The sequence below is a fragment of the Brachypodium distachyon genome, chromosome 3, assembly GCF_000005505.3.
Source record: "Brachypodium distachyon strain Bd21 chromosome 3, Brachypodium_distachyon_v3.0, whole genome shotgun sequence".
In the NCBI taxonomy this organism is placed as follows: Eukaryota; Viridiplantae; Streptophyta; class Magnoliopsida; order Poales; family Poaceae; genus Brachypodium; species Brachypodium distachyon.
Genome location: NC_016133.3, coordinates 52493020 through 52509390, shown reverse-complemented (window position 1 = coordinate 52509390; position 16371 = coordinate 52493020). Strand labels below are relative to the sequence as shown.

At 47.1% G+C, this 16371-nt stretch overlaps 1 protein-coding gene, 1 long non-coding RNA gene and 1 pseudogene across 7 annotated transcripts; 2 read left to right on the top strand and 1 right to left on the bottom strand.

Annotated features, from left to right (window-relative positions):
- Positions 1-2661: 2661 nt before the first annotated feature.
- On the bottom strand, positions 2662-7084 carry LOC100846305 (annotated as a pseudogene).
- A 129-nt stretch (positions 7085-7213) lies between these two features.
- LOC112271506 lies at positions 7214-8025 on the top strand. The gene is made up of 2 exons (XR_002964590.1): positions 7214-7323; positions 7508-8025. It is a non-coding gene; the product is annotated as an uncharacterized LOC112271506 (long non-coding RNA).
- A 5079-nt stretch (positions 8026-13104) lies between these two features.
- Positions 13105-15883, top strand: LOC100824613 (pentatricopeptide repeat-containing protein At1g74900, mitochondrial). 6 transcript variants are annotated; one of them, XM_024460702.1, is made up of 4 exons: positions 13105-14782; positions 15098-15220; positions 15320-15428; positions 15535-15883. In XM_024460702.1, the coding sequence occupies exon 1, from the start codon at positions 13145-13147 to the stop codon at positions 14633-14635; it is 1491 nt and encodes a 496-aa protein (XP_024316470.1). In that variant the 5' UTR covers positions 13105-13144; the 3' UTR covers positions 14636-14782; positions 15098-15220; positions 15320-15428; positions 15535-15883. The 6 variants fall into 6 exon arrangements, with proteins under 6 accessions (XP_024316470.1, XP_024316469.1, XP_014755798.1 ...); XM_024460701.1 differs by having other exon boundaries at positions 15098-15428; XM_014900312.2 differs by lacking the exon at positions 15535-15883 and having other exon boundaries at positions 15320-15483.
- Positions 15884-16371: the final 488 nt, after the last annotated feature.

Sequence of the window (16371 nt, the reverse complement as noted above, 5' to 3'; positions counted from 1 at the left end):
TTCATCATGCACATTTTTTCCCGTGATCCAATAGCGTGCAGTTTGCTCAGCTCACTGTGTGGCAAATGACTGTATTAATCTGTCTATGAATATCACGTCTCAAAATAGGCAGAGCTCTAGTTAAAAAGTATAGAAACGGCAGAGTTCTGCAGAAGTGTGAGATCGAGGCAAACTACGAACAAAAGGGAGCATAAACCCATTCGAGACGAAACTCCGTGGAGAGAGGAATCAGGCCCGAGAACTAGAGCCCCGAAGACCCAAGCACTGACATGAAACCTCCTTGTGTCCCACGATATTACGGGGGATTGGGGAAAACCGCGACCAGGATTATGCACTTTCGCCGTCAGGAAGCGGCCGGGGTGGAGAAGAATTCCCTGCATTACACGGCGGCGCGTCGGGAGAAGGATACTAAAACATCTTTGCAACTGCAAGTCCTCAAATCGTCATCGAAGCACCACTCCTAGCTAGGTGCCTAGGCGTTTCTTCCATCGACGGCAAGTCGCTGCCGCAGGGCTATGAATATGATGGTACCCCGTATATATGTGATATGTCGCACGCATCTTGATCCACACGTCCGATCCAGAGTTGGAGAAAATCAGACGGAGCGTGAAATGGACATGTGCGCTTCACTCGCAACACAGGACGGAGCGTGGAAAGAAATTTTGCACTCTGGATAGAGACCCGACTCCCGAGTGGGCAAGAAGCTTCTGCACGTAAGAATATGTAAAAGGCACTCCACGCTGTAGCACAAGACAGCGATTAAACCTGGATGCAGTATTGCAGTTACATTGATCGCTCTGTTAGATGAAAACGGCACCGGATCGAACTCGATGGCCTCAGTCACAAATTTCTTGAAACCAAGAACAAAATTGAACCCTGCCGGGTACGTGCAGCCAAATTTGGGACCTGTGATTAAGCAGTTCGCCATATAGCCATCGTCAGAAGAAAAAAAGAAAGTAAATGGTAGAGACAACCTCATTTGAATTTATACCATTGCTGCAGCAGATCAATAATATCGAGAAAATCATCAAACGCAAAAAATGCATCGACCTGTATACTCCTGGTTCGGTGCCAGAATTGAACAGCAGACGAGATGAAGTGAAGTGATGCAGGTGCCAGCATGCATCAGTGCCCTGCCAAAATCAAGTGCGCACTACGCATACTCACCACTCACCAAGCAATGTTTACAAGATGCAAGATCAAACAAAGGGGTTGATCGAGTGCAGCTAAGCTAGCTAAGGAAGCTCGTATAAGACGGCGCGTGGCGGCACCCTGGAGCGGTCGCAAGGGCCGGAGGCGAAGACGGCGAGCCACGCGACGATCGGGGTGCCGAGGAGCACGAGCCCCGCGGGCACCATCCACAGCCTCGCGTTCGCGCGGTGGAACGCCACCGCCCACCACACCAGCAGGGCGCCGCCGCCGAGGCCCACCGCAACAAGCCCCCCGGCCGCGGCGGCGAGCAGCGACGACTCCCGCGCCCGCGAAGCCCACGGCTTGGCCGCTCCTATCGCGTGACCGGCGGATGCTGTCGGCGGCGGCTTGCGGGTCCCGGCGGCTGTGGGCTCCGGCTCCATCCCATCGAGGAGACACCGCAGTACCGCACGGTTGGGATTTGGAAGCTTCGTCCACAAAGCAAAGCAGCACGGGTATATATATGTGCGCAGTTGATGCGGGTCGAATTCCATTTCCACATGCCGTATTTTCAGCCGACTTGATCGGTCGTTGATGCGGCTGGATTTCCCTTTGATCGGGTGCGTCCGTGCGCTATCTTCTACAGTATCTTACAGTCGCTTATGATCCTCGAATTCTCCCTGCGGTTCATATTGTGCGATTCTGGTCATGTTGCACGTTTATCCCTCGAGAAGTCGAGATGGATTGCATTTTGCATGTAGAGCTCATCTCCGTTTCGTAGGGATAATTATCGGCGCCTTTTATTCGGTGAGAGCGAGAGGCCCCGCGTGCCTCTACCTTTCTTGCCGGATGGTTTGCTTGACTGGACAGAAGGAAAGCAAAAGGGAAAAAAGTTTCAGCTAAGTTATTACTCAGGATATTTTTTCGGCAGAACGAGATATCGATACGGATATTGTGAAATCTGAAAGGAAAAGGAGGATTGGAAGAATATCGTTTTTGCTTTTGTGAATGTGAATTAGGGAGATGGGAGAAAAGCGGCATAAAATGGATACTCTCGACTATCGATAGTTTATGTGAGTAAAAGTAGTAGAGTGATGGAATTAGAATTCGCTCCACGTCTTGGAAATTCTGCATTGAGGTGCGGGCCTCGTGCCTTCTTTGGAGTTCTACAAGGAGTAGTAGAGTCGTAGACCGCAGTTCAAGAAGGCGACAAGTCGTCGACTACTCCCGAGTCCCAAATCGTTGAAAAGGCAAGAACCGAAAAGAAAACTAACCTTCCCATGCAAGATTCAGCAACGATTACATCGTCTCCTCCGTCAGACTTACTCCATACCAGCAGCAGCAGTATTCCATGTCTCCATACCAGCAGATAGAACACCACAAAACTGGGGTAGAAAAGACGACTTACGCGGTGTCCAAGACATAATCACTTAGACACAATCGGTTGAAATGGGTGCAGCCACTGGCGATTTTCCTCCCAAAGCAAAATTTTACAAGAGCTTTTACCTGTTCAAGAATCACCAAATTACGAGTACATCGAAATTTCTGTTACCGACAAAGGATGATGGATTCTTATAATCTGGATTGTCAGAAATGAATAGTTGAACTATACACGCAAAGGAACTCCACATCAGTATTCTACTACACACGCAAACTAAGAGAATGGTGGACGAGTTAACTGGTACACACGGGTACACACAGCTGCTGAAGTAACAGAATCATCAATTAGACCCTACCATGTCATGCACAAGCTTGTCCTGCTTCATCAGACTTCTTCACGGACCTACTCAACTGAAACACTGGATGCCTGCAGAGTCTCCCAACTCCGTTCCTAAATTTAAACATGTCAAACAAACCTTCCACACTGTCACCACTGAATTTATTTCTGGAATTGTTATCGTGGATACTAAAAGCACTGTTCAAAGGAGAAAATTTGTTGTTGCTTTTGTCATGGGCTGAACCAGTGTCACACTTGGGTTCTCCAATACTAGGATGCGCATCATGATGAAGCTCCTGTTCTACTCTGAAGAGGAAGTGATCAAGAGTGGACCCACTGATCATGGGGCGTTCATCAGTTTGCTGTCTTGAATAAGTGAAGGGCTTGTCCAAATGATCTAGTGTCTGAGGTTCATCTTTGTCACTTGGGGAACCAGAGTTGGACGTGAATGCCCTCGCCGCAGCAGCTGCCTCCTCCCTTTCTTTTACGGTCTTCAAGATCAATGTCTTCAAAAAATTCATCACTTGAACTGCATGTATCAAAGCAGTCAAGGGATCGGCCATCTGAAAGAGAGATGAATGTATGATAAGTCATATGGTTTGGCAGAGAATTTTAAGAATTCGTAAATCAAGAATATGAATAGGCTTCCCAATAACCTGAGTCATGTTTGGTGCAAAAACCATAGCGATGTTGCGAGCATCTTATTGTACTTTTCATGTTCCACAACATCTGCCATCAGATTGATAGCCCAGTCGAGTAGTGCTGCTTCCACTGGAGGTACCGTACTTGCAACTAGAGCACACTCTTCTTCGGTGTTGCAGTGCATCACTTGTTCTGGAGTCAATGAGTCCAATACACCACTTGGAAGTTCCCGGAACCAGGCCTACAAATCAGCAACCGTATTGATTATGGAATAACACAGAAGAGAAACTGGTAAATAAAAAGTGTCATTTCAAAAAAGCCATGTCCCAGTAGATTCCTTCGAAGTAAAATACATTTAAACATGGTTTATGCATTGTATTCCTGTGCATATTGATTCCTGACTATGCAAACAAACTCTCATATTTGAAGGTAATCCCCTACATGTTCAAATTGCAGAAACCATGATGCCGATCTTACACATAAAAGACCTATGTTAAAGGCAGTCAAATGCCAAACGAGAATGCTGTCCTTGCACATTAAAGACCTATGTTAAAGAAAGAAAGGGCAGTCACAAACAAAGAAATGTCAATAAGAGAAGGTTACTACACCTTTATAAGGCCCGCAAGACAGTGCAAGTCAACTCCATCTGGAACAACACCTCTGTTTAGTTGCTCCCTGACATGTTGTTCCTGGCTATTGTCCGCATTTATTCTGAAGACCCCTTCAGCCTAGCAGAACAACAATATTTTCAGAACTTTCAGTATGGAAAATATATTTGGAAGGTTTTCAGGTTACGATTGGCTTTACCTGAAGGCCCCCAAGTAAATACAACTTCCTTTGCATAGTCAGCAGTATTGCTGGGACACTGTTTCCTCTTTTATCGAACGAGCATTGCATGGATGTTCGCAAAACTCCAAATATACTTATACTGCGCGGGAAAATGTAGTTAGTAAACATAAACTGTGTTACAATCCAATAGATGTAATAAACATTAAGTAAGGCATGGTCAAATGTTCAACAAGATTGGTCTTGTGGTGAGTCCAGGGTTAAATTTTGAACGAAATTTCCAAGTGTCCCAAATTTTGCTCTACCTGACAGCCTTTTGGATTCTGGGCCAACTTGTATGACCCATCCAAAGCTCCGTATAATTGCCAAACCTGCTTCCCCATGTCCCCGTATTCCCCAACTCCAATCCCTATTTTTTGAAATCTCAAAAAAAAGAAAGAGTCACAGCACCAATGGCGGTGTTTTGATACTTTAAAGCCAGTGCCTTTGCTGCGTGCTGACCTGTCCTCCCTGATCCCCCGTCGCTCTATGTGCTAACCTTGACTGGTCGATTCGGGCGCTTCGTAGCGTAGTTAGCTCAAAGTCACGATCAACGGCAATATGGCAAGGGCGATTGAATTGGGGAGCTTACTGCTCTCTTCAACAGCTACCTGGTGTTGATTTATGTTGTTGATTGCCTGATTGATCTGCCCTTTCTCTTATGGTTACTATGTGAATTATATCCTAGTTTGGCTTCTCTGCTGCCCCTGTTCTAAGCAAAATTTTCAGTGAAATTTTAGGTTCAATCCAAACATGTTCCAATGTTAGAATTTTAAAATTTCAGGAACTTTGGTGTGTCCTAAATTTCCCCCTAAATCTGAACCCTGGGTGAGACCTGGAATTTGGTGTCAATTCGTGTGTTTGGCACGTTGTAGTGCCTCATTTTGTTTCTCTCGGGCAAGCCCATCTTGGATAGGTTCTGGTGCTGTATCTTCCAAATTCTACTTCTCTCAAAGCTGAATTGAGCAGATCTCATGACATAAGTTTCGAAATAATGTTTCTAAGAAAATGAATGGGCATTGGAATGGATGTCTCAAAACTCCTATGCTTACTCACAAAACTTGAATTGCTATAGATGAGATACTACAAAGGTATCAGGAAAGTGGAACTAATAGGTGGTGTGTAGTAACTACTAAGAACTGAAGTCCAAGAGATGATAGTTGAGGCATTTTTACCTCTTTGGAAATGATGAATAGTATAAGGCTAAAAAGAACAGAACATCACAATACTCCGTTCCCTCCAAGTACAAAGACCTATTTCCACAAAATAGAGTGTGCATTAGAAAATTCCCTGGTAGCTGAGCAGCAATAGTTCTGAAAAGGAAAACTAGGTTGGTAACCAAACATTCCTACTGGCTGAAGCCCAACAGACTAGTAGGTACGTAGTACTATTGTGTGCTCGTTTTTACTTAGTTGGACTAATTAGCTAGACACCACGTGACTAATTCTCAATGGATTTGCTATTTCTGAGTCTCAAAGTCAGAACAAACCTTCATCGCAGAAAAAAAAAAGTCAGAACAAACCAAGTTGCACACAATTTCTATAATGTGCAACTGCCCAATTTTTGCTGGACAAAGAATTATGATTATCCACTTAGAATAAGAATTTTCTCGATGGAGAAATAGTAATTCCAAAAACTGAACAATGCAAAATTCAGCTTAATCCACAAACAGTAACACAATTCAACCTGCAGGGCAGAATCCTAAAACACAAAAATCATCTGTCGATCTATCGAGAGCAACATGTACGCTGAAAAAACAGTGAAACCTAGTTAAATATAAAAATTACATCTTTGCCGAAAAAAATTCCTAAAACACAAAAATCATCTGACAGGTACTCCCTCCGTCTCATATTAAGTGACTTTCTATTACATGTATCTAGACATATTTTAGTATATAAATACGTTCATATTTAGACAAATTTGAGTCACTTAATATGGGACGGAGGGAGTAATTCCTAACGGATTTGCTATTTCTGAGTCTCAAAGTTAGACCAAACCTAGTTGCACACATTTCCTAAAATACGCAACTACTCAATTTTCGTTGGACAAAGAATGAGGATTATCCACTTAGAATAAGAAATTTCTCGATGGAGAAACAGATACTCACAAATAAATATATAATTATCAATGTGTGCGGGCCAGCTAGTTCAGTCACAAAAATAATCTGCGAATCTACAGAGAGCAACACGTATACCGAAAAACGGCGACACAGTGGCGAACGGACCTGGCACTGGGCGCGGGGCAAGGCACTTCGGGCTCGAGGTCGGGTGGAAGGCCGAGGAAGCCCACGAAGCGGTCGAAGGTGACGTGCGATACGTGGCACACGTCGGTGGGCCGCCCTATCTGCATCCTCGCGGCCGCAGCCCGTTGCTCCTCGTCCGCGCGCACGCTGCTGCACAGCAGCAGGGACCTCCGCAGCACCGCCGCCACCATATCCACCACGGAGACCACTCCCCTCGCCGCCGGCAGCAGAAACGGCGAAACGACCGGCGCCTCGCCCTCCGCCTCTTCCTCCCACTCGTATTGCTCTTCTTCCTCCTCCTCCTCTTCCTCTTCGCTGTCAGAGCAGGGGAGGGGGATCTGGCGGCCGAAGCGGATCGGGGATGGCTGCATGGCCTAAATAAGACGGCTGGCTAGCTAGGGAGAATCCCAACTCCTGCGCCAGAAGCATAGAGGCGTGGGGATTGGAGATTTGAGGAAGAGGTGGAAGACAGGTGGCTTGCGAGTGGCGCTGGCGGCGTGGTGTTATCTAAACATACAGAAGCCTGCCACACTGGTTTTGCTTAACTGCCCCTTATACTTTTCTGGGTCAAGCTTTGTTCGTGCTCTAATCAGCCTCCCTGCGCCTGTGTCATGTGATCGATTATTTTTGGGGCCTTTTTTTTATTTCAGTTGCCAGTGCTTTGGCTGTTTGGCATGTGTTCCAACTTCCAACTTTGAAACCTTGGTAGGTTGAGCGGGGGAAGTCGACAGGGCGAGCTACAGCCTGGAATGAAAATAATCAGGAGGTCAGAGGGGTTTGTTCCTTTGGAATTTGCCACGAAAACAGAATCCTCCTTGCTATCCTAGATGAAAGTCCACGCTTCATGGGTTCTCCACGTCTCCTTTATGTGGAGATTATAATTGGAAGTAGTGCACAAAATATAATGTTGGAAGTCCGTTAATCCTTACTTTTGTTTTTGCGAAATCCAGGTTAGCATGTTTCAAGTCCAGTTTGGGAGTTCCTTGGAAGCCAAACCAAAAGTCTGGCTATGATTGATGGCCGTCCGATCGTACGGTCGCGACGGCGCCAGCCACCAATACATTCCGTAGGATTCGTACCGTTGCATAGCGGGAAGGATCACGGATGGCAGCGGCCAACGGACCAGCAGAGATGTACGTACGCGCTGACAGTTGGTTGTAGTGGGAGCACTGACTACAACTGTTAGGTGTACGTACTTTTGACAGGATACCGGCTAAAAGTTGATCAATTAACCTGCTGCTTTTAATATTGCTTGAGGAGGACAACTCTATGGCTTAATTGCATAGCTGTACGCTCATGTGTAGCTGTTTCGATCGAGCCCATGCGATGTGTCCTGGGCCTCAGCAAACCATCCTACACACCACCCGTGCGCTCCATATAGCCTAACTCCGGTCTTGTACTCTTCCAACTTTCTGATTTTGCTTTACCAATCAACTGATCAATCAGCTCCGATATGTTATTCCCACCACGAATTCAAGTAGTACAGCCAAACCGCTAGCCAGCTGGCACGGAAAGGACATCACCTACATTATCTTGTGCTCCCCATTTCTCTCTTTTTAATCTTGGTACACTGGATGTACCTTTCGGCATGCACGTGCATGTCCGATCTCCTCGTGTATGCTTTGCCATCGAACTAGGTCGTGTGTTGTCCGTCATGACGCGACCAGCCGCGGGGACGAGATACCTTTTTGCAAGGGTGGGCAGGTGTTGTTGTCCTCGTTCGTGCTGAGAAGAATTTGTGCTTTCCTTGTACGTACATCTTTCGGTTTCAAAGCCTAGCCAGCTATCTTGAACCTACAGTGCACACACGGTGTGTGTTGGAATTCCATTGTATCTGAAAGTGCAACCAGTATCTTTAGGTCAACTCCCAAATCCGTTGCCAAAAGCGTTCATTTTGTTCCGTTTGGGTTGCGACCCGAACAAGTCTGGACCAGCTGTCTGGGCCCCGTTCGTTTGGCTCTGCCAGTGCCCCCAACGCGACCACCCATTTGGTCCGTTCAATTAGTCATAGATACGCAGACCAAGGGAGAAAAAAAAGTAAAGAGGAGACAAGCGCAGTGCAAAGATGATGTCCGTCCCAACCCAAACCTGGACCAGGTTTGGGTTGGAAATGGGTGCGGCAGACAGAAAAGTGGATGGTGGCCGAAATGGATCGCTGCGTCAGGGCATGTTTTTGTCCGTTTAGACCCAAACGGACCAGTCCGCGCTAAGTGGGTCTCCCCGCTGGAGTTGCCCTTACTCCGTAGTTCAGGAGCATTGGAACGTTCATGCGACTAAGTGACATAAATGTAAATCTTAAGGGTGATTCCCCTATTTATCCTTCTACTTTATCCATTTGGGGTTGTTTCAAGTGGAAAAAAACATGATATCTAATGTCAGTCTCTATTTATCCTTCTTCCCATTTGCCCATTTCAATTTAATTTTATTCTTTTTACGTGTCTACACCTGATTTGAACATCGTTACCTAGAGGTAGTGGATGTGAGGGGGGGAAAAGGAGGAGAAAAGAGTGGAAAACAAGAATTAACGACGCTTTGTTCAAAAGGTGAACCCACATTCCACCCGTGAGAAGTGAGGAGGGTGGACATTCTTTGACAAGTGGAGAGGATTTAAGCATACTCGCAGGTTTGCATTATTGCCCACAAACTCCTAAATGTATAAAAGTGGACAAATGGGGGGAGGAAACGGGGTATTCTTGGAGTTTCCCTAAGGAAACCCTGACATTTTTGAATGGAGACTCTCTTTCTTTTTGTGTGATTGCACGCTGTGAGAGAGCACACAAATCAGTGACTCCACTTTCCATTTTCGTTGGATGGCGCGTGAGTCTGCATTGTGTTATCTATATATAAGTGTGTTAGCAAATCAGGTATGGTGATTGTACAAGGGTGGTACATATGTTTCGAAATTGCTAAGATGAAACAATCTCCAGGTGTTCAAGGTTTGAAAACACGTACTATTTTTTTTTTGCATTGTAGTGTCTTTTGATGAACAAGTTTAAACGAAGTTCCAAGAAATCCAATGAGTTTGAAAAAAGAAAATATCACGCTTCACCATCGAACCTTCAGTGAAATTACAAGGAATAAGAAATTTTATTTTAGGTCTCACTCCAGTTTTGTTGAACTTTCCAAGGAAATCTATATTTCCATGTATCAAAACTAGAGGGACAAAAATAATCACAACATTACATTTGTCTATTATAAGCGAAGGAAGAACGCAAGAACACACAACAAAATTCAATTCTCTACATTTCCACTCGCGCGATTGAAATCATAATTATAAAATCAATAGGCAGAGGAAGTATCGATATGGCCAGGCTACATGCCTACATGAGGCAAGCAGCTGGCCCTCTCATGCGGTCGATGCATCTAAGACCCTTAGGTGACTCCATATTTGATTGTGCATGGCTGTTTGGGGTGGTGGATATGATGTGGCAACACATGGTGGGAGTCTAGGTTCACCATGTTAATGATGACAACGAAACAGGAAGGACCGTTGTGATTGCTTATTGTTGCCTCTAATTTGCTAGAGACAACACTTCTTGCCGTTTTCTATTGGCCATTGACATCTCCTCATGGGATGTTGCAGCAAGCGATGCTTCCTACGTTGGTTTCTTCTAAATCTCCATCTAGTATATATCTTACTTACGGTGAATGAGAGAGGGAGATAATATTTTTCTCCAACAATTCGGCAATACCATGAGTGAAGCATAGGCAAAAACGTGGTCAAAATAATTTAGTAAATTTTACTTAGCTATATCTCAAAATCATCTGGCATGTTTGAGGAAAGGAGCCACTACACTATGGTTTCACAAAATATTTATCTCATGTGATATTAGTATTTGTAGGAGTAAATTTCACAAAACCACACTTCTTGAGGATAGGGTTTCATCGGGCCACAGTTAACACTAATAGCCTCACAGAACCACATTTTTTGGGACAGACTGTCTCATAGAACCCAAATCAAGTAGATTAGGTCGTTTAATGGTTTTTCTGATAGTTTGGACCCATCTGTCATACGTCCACGTCGGATGGGATGACCCATTTCGTTGCCACAGCAGCTCCCGGACTTGACCCGAGATGGTGATACAGGTAGAGAAATAACCATTAACGGGTCGGGACGGGCCCGAAAGCTGACGTGGCAACGAAATGGATCTGACTTGGCATATGACAAGTGGGTCTCACATGTCAAAAATACCATCAAACGGCATAATCTACCCGATTTGGGTATTGTGAGACAGTTTGCCCCAAACACTGTGGTTCCGTGAGACTATTAGTGATAATTGTGACCCAATGAAACCCTAACCCCAAGAAGTGTGGTTTTGTGAAATTTACTCTATTTGTAGAGATAGACATGCATAGTTATCGACCAAAAAAAGGTACAGACATTTTTATATCTATACCAATGTCGGAGCACGGGTCTCCGGCACCGGGGATGCCGAGCACCCCCTTTTTGGTTCGGTGGAGGGCGAGGCGATTGCTCCGGCGATCGCCAACGTGACGAAAGACACGAAGTGTCGACGCGTGAGTTTACCCAGGTTCGGGCTACCCGGAGGGTAACACCCTATGTCCTGCTCTGTGTTGTATTCACGAGAATGTGTACGTTTACAGGTTGCCCCGGGGAGTTCTCGGGGGAGCTACTTGTTCTCCTAAGAGAACTTGCTGTCAACACGAGCAGTACTCCTTGCTACTACTAACTGTGGGTCGAACTAGAAGTAGAACTGAACGCTTTGACCAACGGCATTGGTCCTCCTTTTATAGACAAGGGGATACCACAGGTGCCGATGCATGCAGCGCGACACGTTTCCTACACGCGTGTCACCGCCACAGGAATTACATTACTGTTGATCCACGCTGGGCACCATGCAGCGCCCAGGCCACCATACACGATAGATAAAAATGGATTATAAGGTAGATGCCCTAGCCTTGCCGAGTAAGACTAGCCCTGCCGATGTGACTCTTGTCGGTGCATTAAATGCACTGCATCCGATGACTCGTCCTGTCTTCACTGTTCTGCGGGGCCCACCTGCATGCCCGAGCGTGGGTTGCTGGGAGTCCCTTCCTGGCTAGCGCACCCGGCCAGTTGCCGGGACAGCGTTCCTTCCACTTCTCAGGACCAGAGTTCCCGGGTACCCACCGAAGCGGGTGCTTCTCCTGTTCCGGCCCTTGGCTTTGTTTTCGCCAATGACCGTCTCCTTGGGGGGGGGGGGGGGGGCTTTCCGGGCCTATCGTTCTCGGGAGGCAAACCTGGCGGGGCTTTGTCACTCACGACCCACGCGTCCAGTATCAGTGGGACCCCGTGGACCACTGGTACGACAACCAATATATTAAATTGGAGTTGGTGGTGATGGTACGGACTTCGCGGTAGGTCTTTTCATCAAAATTATGAGGGATATGCTACTCCTGCACGAGAGAAAAAACGTTTCGCTTAGCTGTTGTCAATCCCTGCAAAAAGAAGGCCTCCCGCATCCGAGCCGTCCGCGGCACCCACACGGCAGCGTCTCTCCCAATCGCGCTGACGAGCTCCCCGTGGCACAGCGCCGGCGACATCCCTAGCTATCTGCAACGCAACATGCCCATCCCTCCCCACGCGGCGGCGCGGACGAGCTTCCCGGTCCCCGCGGCACAACACCGGCAGCTTCTCTACATCGCGACATCCCCATCCTACCCCTTCCCACTGCGGCGGCACTCCCTCCTGCGGCCCTCCTTCCGGTGCCCCTGCCGTTACGCCCCAGTCCGCCTCCTCCAGTCTCGCGTCCCGAGCACGACAAGCAGGCCGTTGCTAGCTAGCCTGCCAAAAATACCAATGCGTCTCAAAACCAAACGTACTAGAAGAGGAGTCATCGGTGGCGACGACGTCCATGGGAAGAGCAGCAGTATGCGGCAGCGACCACTGCAGAAGGCAGCGGCGCCGTGGGCCACAGTAGGAGGCGGCGACGGCGGGTCTGCGGGAAAGGAGGTGGCGGTGGCGGAGTCCGTTGGAGGAGGAGGAGGAGGCGGCCACTTGTGGAGAAACCAGCGGGAGCCATGGAGTTTCAGATAAGCCATGGGTATGGGGAAATTGGGTAACGGGGAGAATACGGGAGGGAGAACGCCAGAATGGTGTGCTGAACTGAACCAATTAAAAAGTTAAAATCTATATCAATATATTAAATTAGAGTTTGTGGTGATGGTACGGACGTCGCGGTACGTCACGTCACCAAAATTACGTCCAATATGTCACCTAATATCCAAGGTACTGAAACCGTCCGTCTTCATCCATCCTCAACGCAAGTCCCTTCCTCTCGATCTCCCGCACGACACGAGTGCAAGCTCCCGTCCTTCTCAATGTCCACACGAAACGGATCTCCCGCATGAGAAAAATTATTCCGTAGCAACGCACGGACACTCTTATAGTATTTAAAAAATACGACGAAATTTGTAGGTGTACTTGGAAAATTTCGTGCCAAAATGAAGGAACGGCATGTTGCCTTTTCTTTTTCCCGTCACCTTTCTCCTGCCTTCAGATTAGCATTTAACGGTCTAGATTTCATCACTCTCGCACATACTCGACTTGACCGCTGTATTCTCCCTCCGCGCCCAGAAGTTCCCCAATGCCGCCGCCGCCATCCTCGGTCGCACCAGCCTGTCTCACTCCCAAGCCTGCAACCACATCATCTCCATCCGCTCGACAGATCGCCGCCCTCGTGCTTAACCACCCGTCGTCCACACTCACCACCGCGTCGGCGCGCTCCCTCTCGGCGTCCCTTCTCGCCGTCGCGCCCGCGCTCCCGACCCCCGTGGCCAACTCCGTCCTCAAGCTCCTCTGGCACCACGGGCCGCGGGCGCTCCTTTTCTTCCACGCGCTCCTCCACCTACCCGCCCGCGCTCACGCCGTCTCCCCCTGCACCATCGACCTCGCGCTCGACCTCTCCGCGCGCCTCCGCCACCCTCGCCAGCTCACCAACTCCATCCTCGCGCTCTTCCCGCGCCTCCGCTTGCCCTTCACCCCGCGCACATTCCCCATCCTCTTCGAGCGCTTCGCCGCGTCGCAACGCCGGCCCGACATCGCCGTCCGCCTCTTCCTCTCGCTCCACCGCTCCCACCGCGTCGCGCAGGACCTCCCCCTGTTCAACTCCCTCCTTGACGCGCTCGGGAAGTCGCGCCATGCCAGCAAGGCCGCTTCCTTGGTCCGCGCTCTCGAGCGGCGCTTCCCGCCGGACGTGGTGACGTACAACACCCTCGCTGACGGATGGTGTCGTGTCAAGGACACGTCCCGCGCGCTCGACTTGCTGCGGCAGATGGCCGAGTCTGGCATTGCCCCCACGAAAACCACCTATAATGTCATCCTCAAAGGCTTCTTCCGTGCTGGACAGTTACAGCACGCATGGAACTTCTTCCTCCAGATGAAGAAGAGGGGAAGTAAAGACGAGAACTGCAAGCCTGACGTTGTTTCGTACACTACCATCATCCATGGGCTGGGTGTTGCTGGGCAGCTGGACAAAGCCCGCAAACTGTTCGATGAAATGTCTAAAGAAGGATGCCCTCCGACAATCGCTACTTACAATGCGCTTATTCAGGTTATCTGTAAGAAGGGAAATGTGGAGGATGCAGTAACGGTGTTTGATGATATGATACGAAAGGATTATATACCAAATGTGGTAACCTACACTGTCTTAATCCGAGGCCTCTGCCATGTTGGGAAAATTGACCGCGCTATGAAGCTGATGGAGAGGATGAAGAATGAAGGCTGCGAGCCTGTCGTCCAGACATACAATGTTCTTATAAGGTATTCATTTGAGGAAGGGGAGATGGATAAGGCCTTGCATTTGTTCGAGAGGATGAGTAAAGGGGAGGAGTGCCTGCCCAACCAAGATACATATAATATCGTAATAAGCGCAATGTTTGTGCGTAAGAGGGCCGAAGACATGGCAATTGCTGCAAGGATGGTGATGGAGATGGTGGAGAGAGGTTACTTGCCTAGAAGGTTCATGCTCAATCGTGTACTGAATGGATTGATGTTGACAGGGAATCAACAGCTTTCTAGAGATCTGTTGAGAATGCAAGAGAAATACAGACGCTTACGACGAGAAATAAGATTGTGATTGCCAATTGAGGTCTGCATTGGTGTAAGCTTCTGATGCTTCTCAACTTGGGGCTTGGGTACAGTCATACAGAAGTGAGCTGCAACTCTCGAGTACCTGGCAGTTAATACTCCTGCGGTACTATGATCAGCCCATTCAACCTGATGCGTAAGCAAAACTTTGTTGTTGGTGTGTGTTATGCTGTTCATAGAGTTTGCTCTAGTCTATTGTTTGTGCGTATTTGATTAATAGTTTAAGTGTTCGCTTTAGTTCTTTTGTGGGCTCTGTGTGTCTGTTTCTAATTGTGTATTGAACTGGAAAGTTACGAAGACCACAATATATTATCTCGTGGTAATGTGGTACAGAGTTACTAGCACTCTATGTTAGTAGGATGCTGCAAGTTGTTCTCTAGAGTTAAGATAAGGTCTGTTGCTAGCCCCATTCTCCATTTTATTTGTAACGGAAAAACATTGTCTGTTACAGCATCAGAACAAGCACGGGGGGAGGGGGAGAGGGGGGACAGTCGCTACTTCTGTTCTTGCTTTATATCACCGGAACCATTTCAGTCAATGTTAAGATATAGATGTCAAATACATCAGGCTCTTGGTAATCAGTTTATGCATGGAAACAGCGGTTGTACTAATAGCTGAATACTTGCAACAAAAATAGAGCAGACACTGACTTTTAGTTTGTGGTGTGTTGCAGGCTTGCAGCCTTGCAGGCAAGGACTGAGTCGTGCTAGAACTTCTGATTTTTAGAAAGAGTTATTTTGATTTTCTAGGACACTGTGTGTGATCTGTACTGTTGGTTTTTGGTGAGCATGTTCTAAGTTGAGATTGGATAGTGTAAACAAAATTCTAAGTTGAGCACTTCTTGGACTTACTGCTGCTTCGCAGGTTATGTGGGTGCTGGATATTTAGCAAATGGATAGTTCCTCATTCCTGGTGTGACTGTGTGAGCCAACATTCTGCAAGACACCATGAAGAAGGTAGAGGATCTTTGTTCGAGATAAATGAACCACTTTTGGTGTTTTGTCCATATCTTTTCTTTGACGTCGAGTTTTCACTCATATTATGTGGTAGTTGTTGCAAGTGGTAATTTCTTTCTAAAACTAGTGTGATAGCTTCTGTGTACTAATATTCTGGCTATAAGGACAGGCACCATTGATTTGTGAGCTCTTTGGTTTCTTTAGATGAGTCAGGGGCTTTCTCTGTTATTCCTAAAAAAAACACCATGACAAGAGAACATCGATGGTATAGTTAGTATCAACTGTCAAGAGAGTGTACTTAACCTGCAGCACCTACAACATAAAATTTTCTATATCAAGTTCACCCCCTACAATTTACCCAAGTCATGCAGAAAAACGATGAGTAACATGCATTCATTTTGTGGGGTTATAGGTGTATTGGCAGGTTATACAGAAAGTTTATATGATTAATTTTCCATCTAGTTGGTACTGGATTCGACTATTTTCCAATCTGTGGTCTTCATACCACTACCGTATTTAGCAGGAGTCTCTGAATTCTTGGATGCCATTCTCCACTTGTGCTTTTGGTAGCTAGTTACACATTTCCACGTCATTTTCTTGGCTTCCTCAGTGCATTCAAAACCTTTAATATGGCATTGAGCCAATCTAATTCTACAATATAGCATCCAAAACAGACCACCTATCATATTTTTATCCTTATGCATTGGAGTAGTGTCACTGCCTACTCGGCCCCTGGATTGAATTTTTCATGTGGCTAAGATCTAGAAGC

Coding starts and splice junctions, on each gene's coding strand:
- LOC100824613 (XM_014900313.2), top strand. CDS start 13,145: ATGCCGCCGCCGCCATCCTCGGTCGCACCAGCCTGTCTCACTCCCAAG.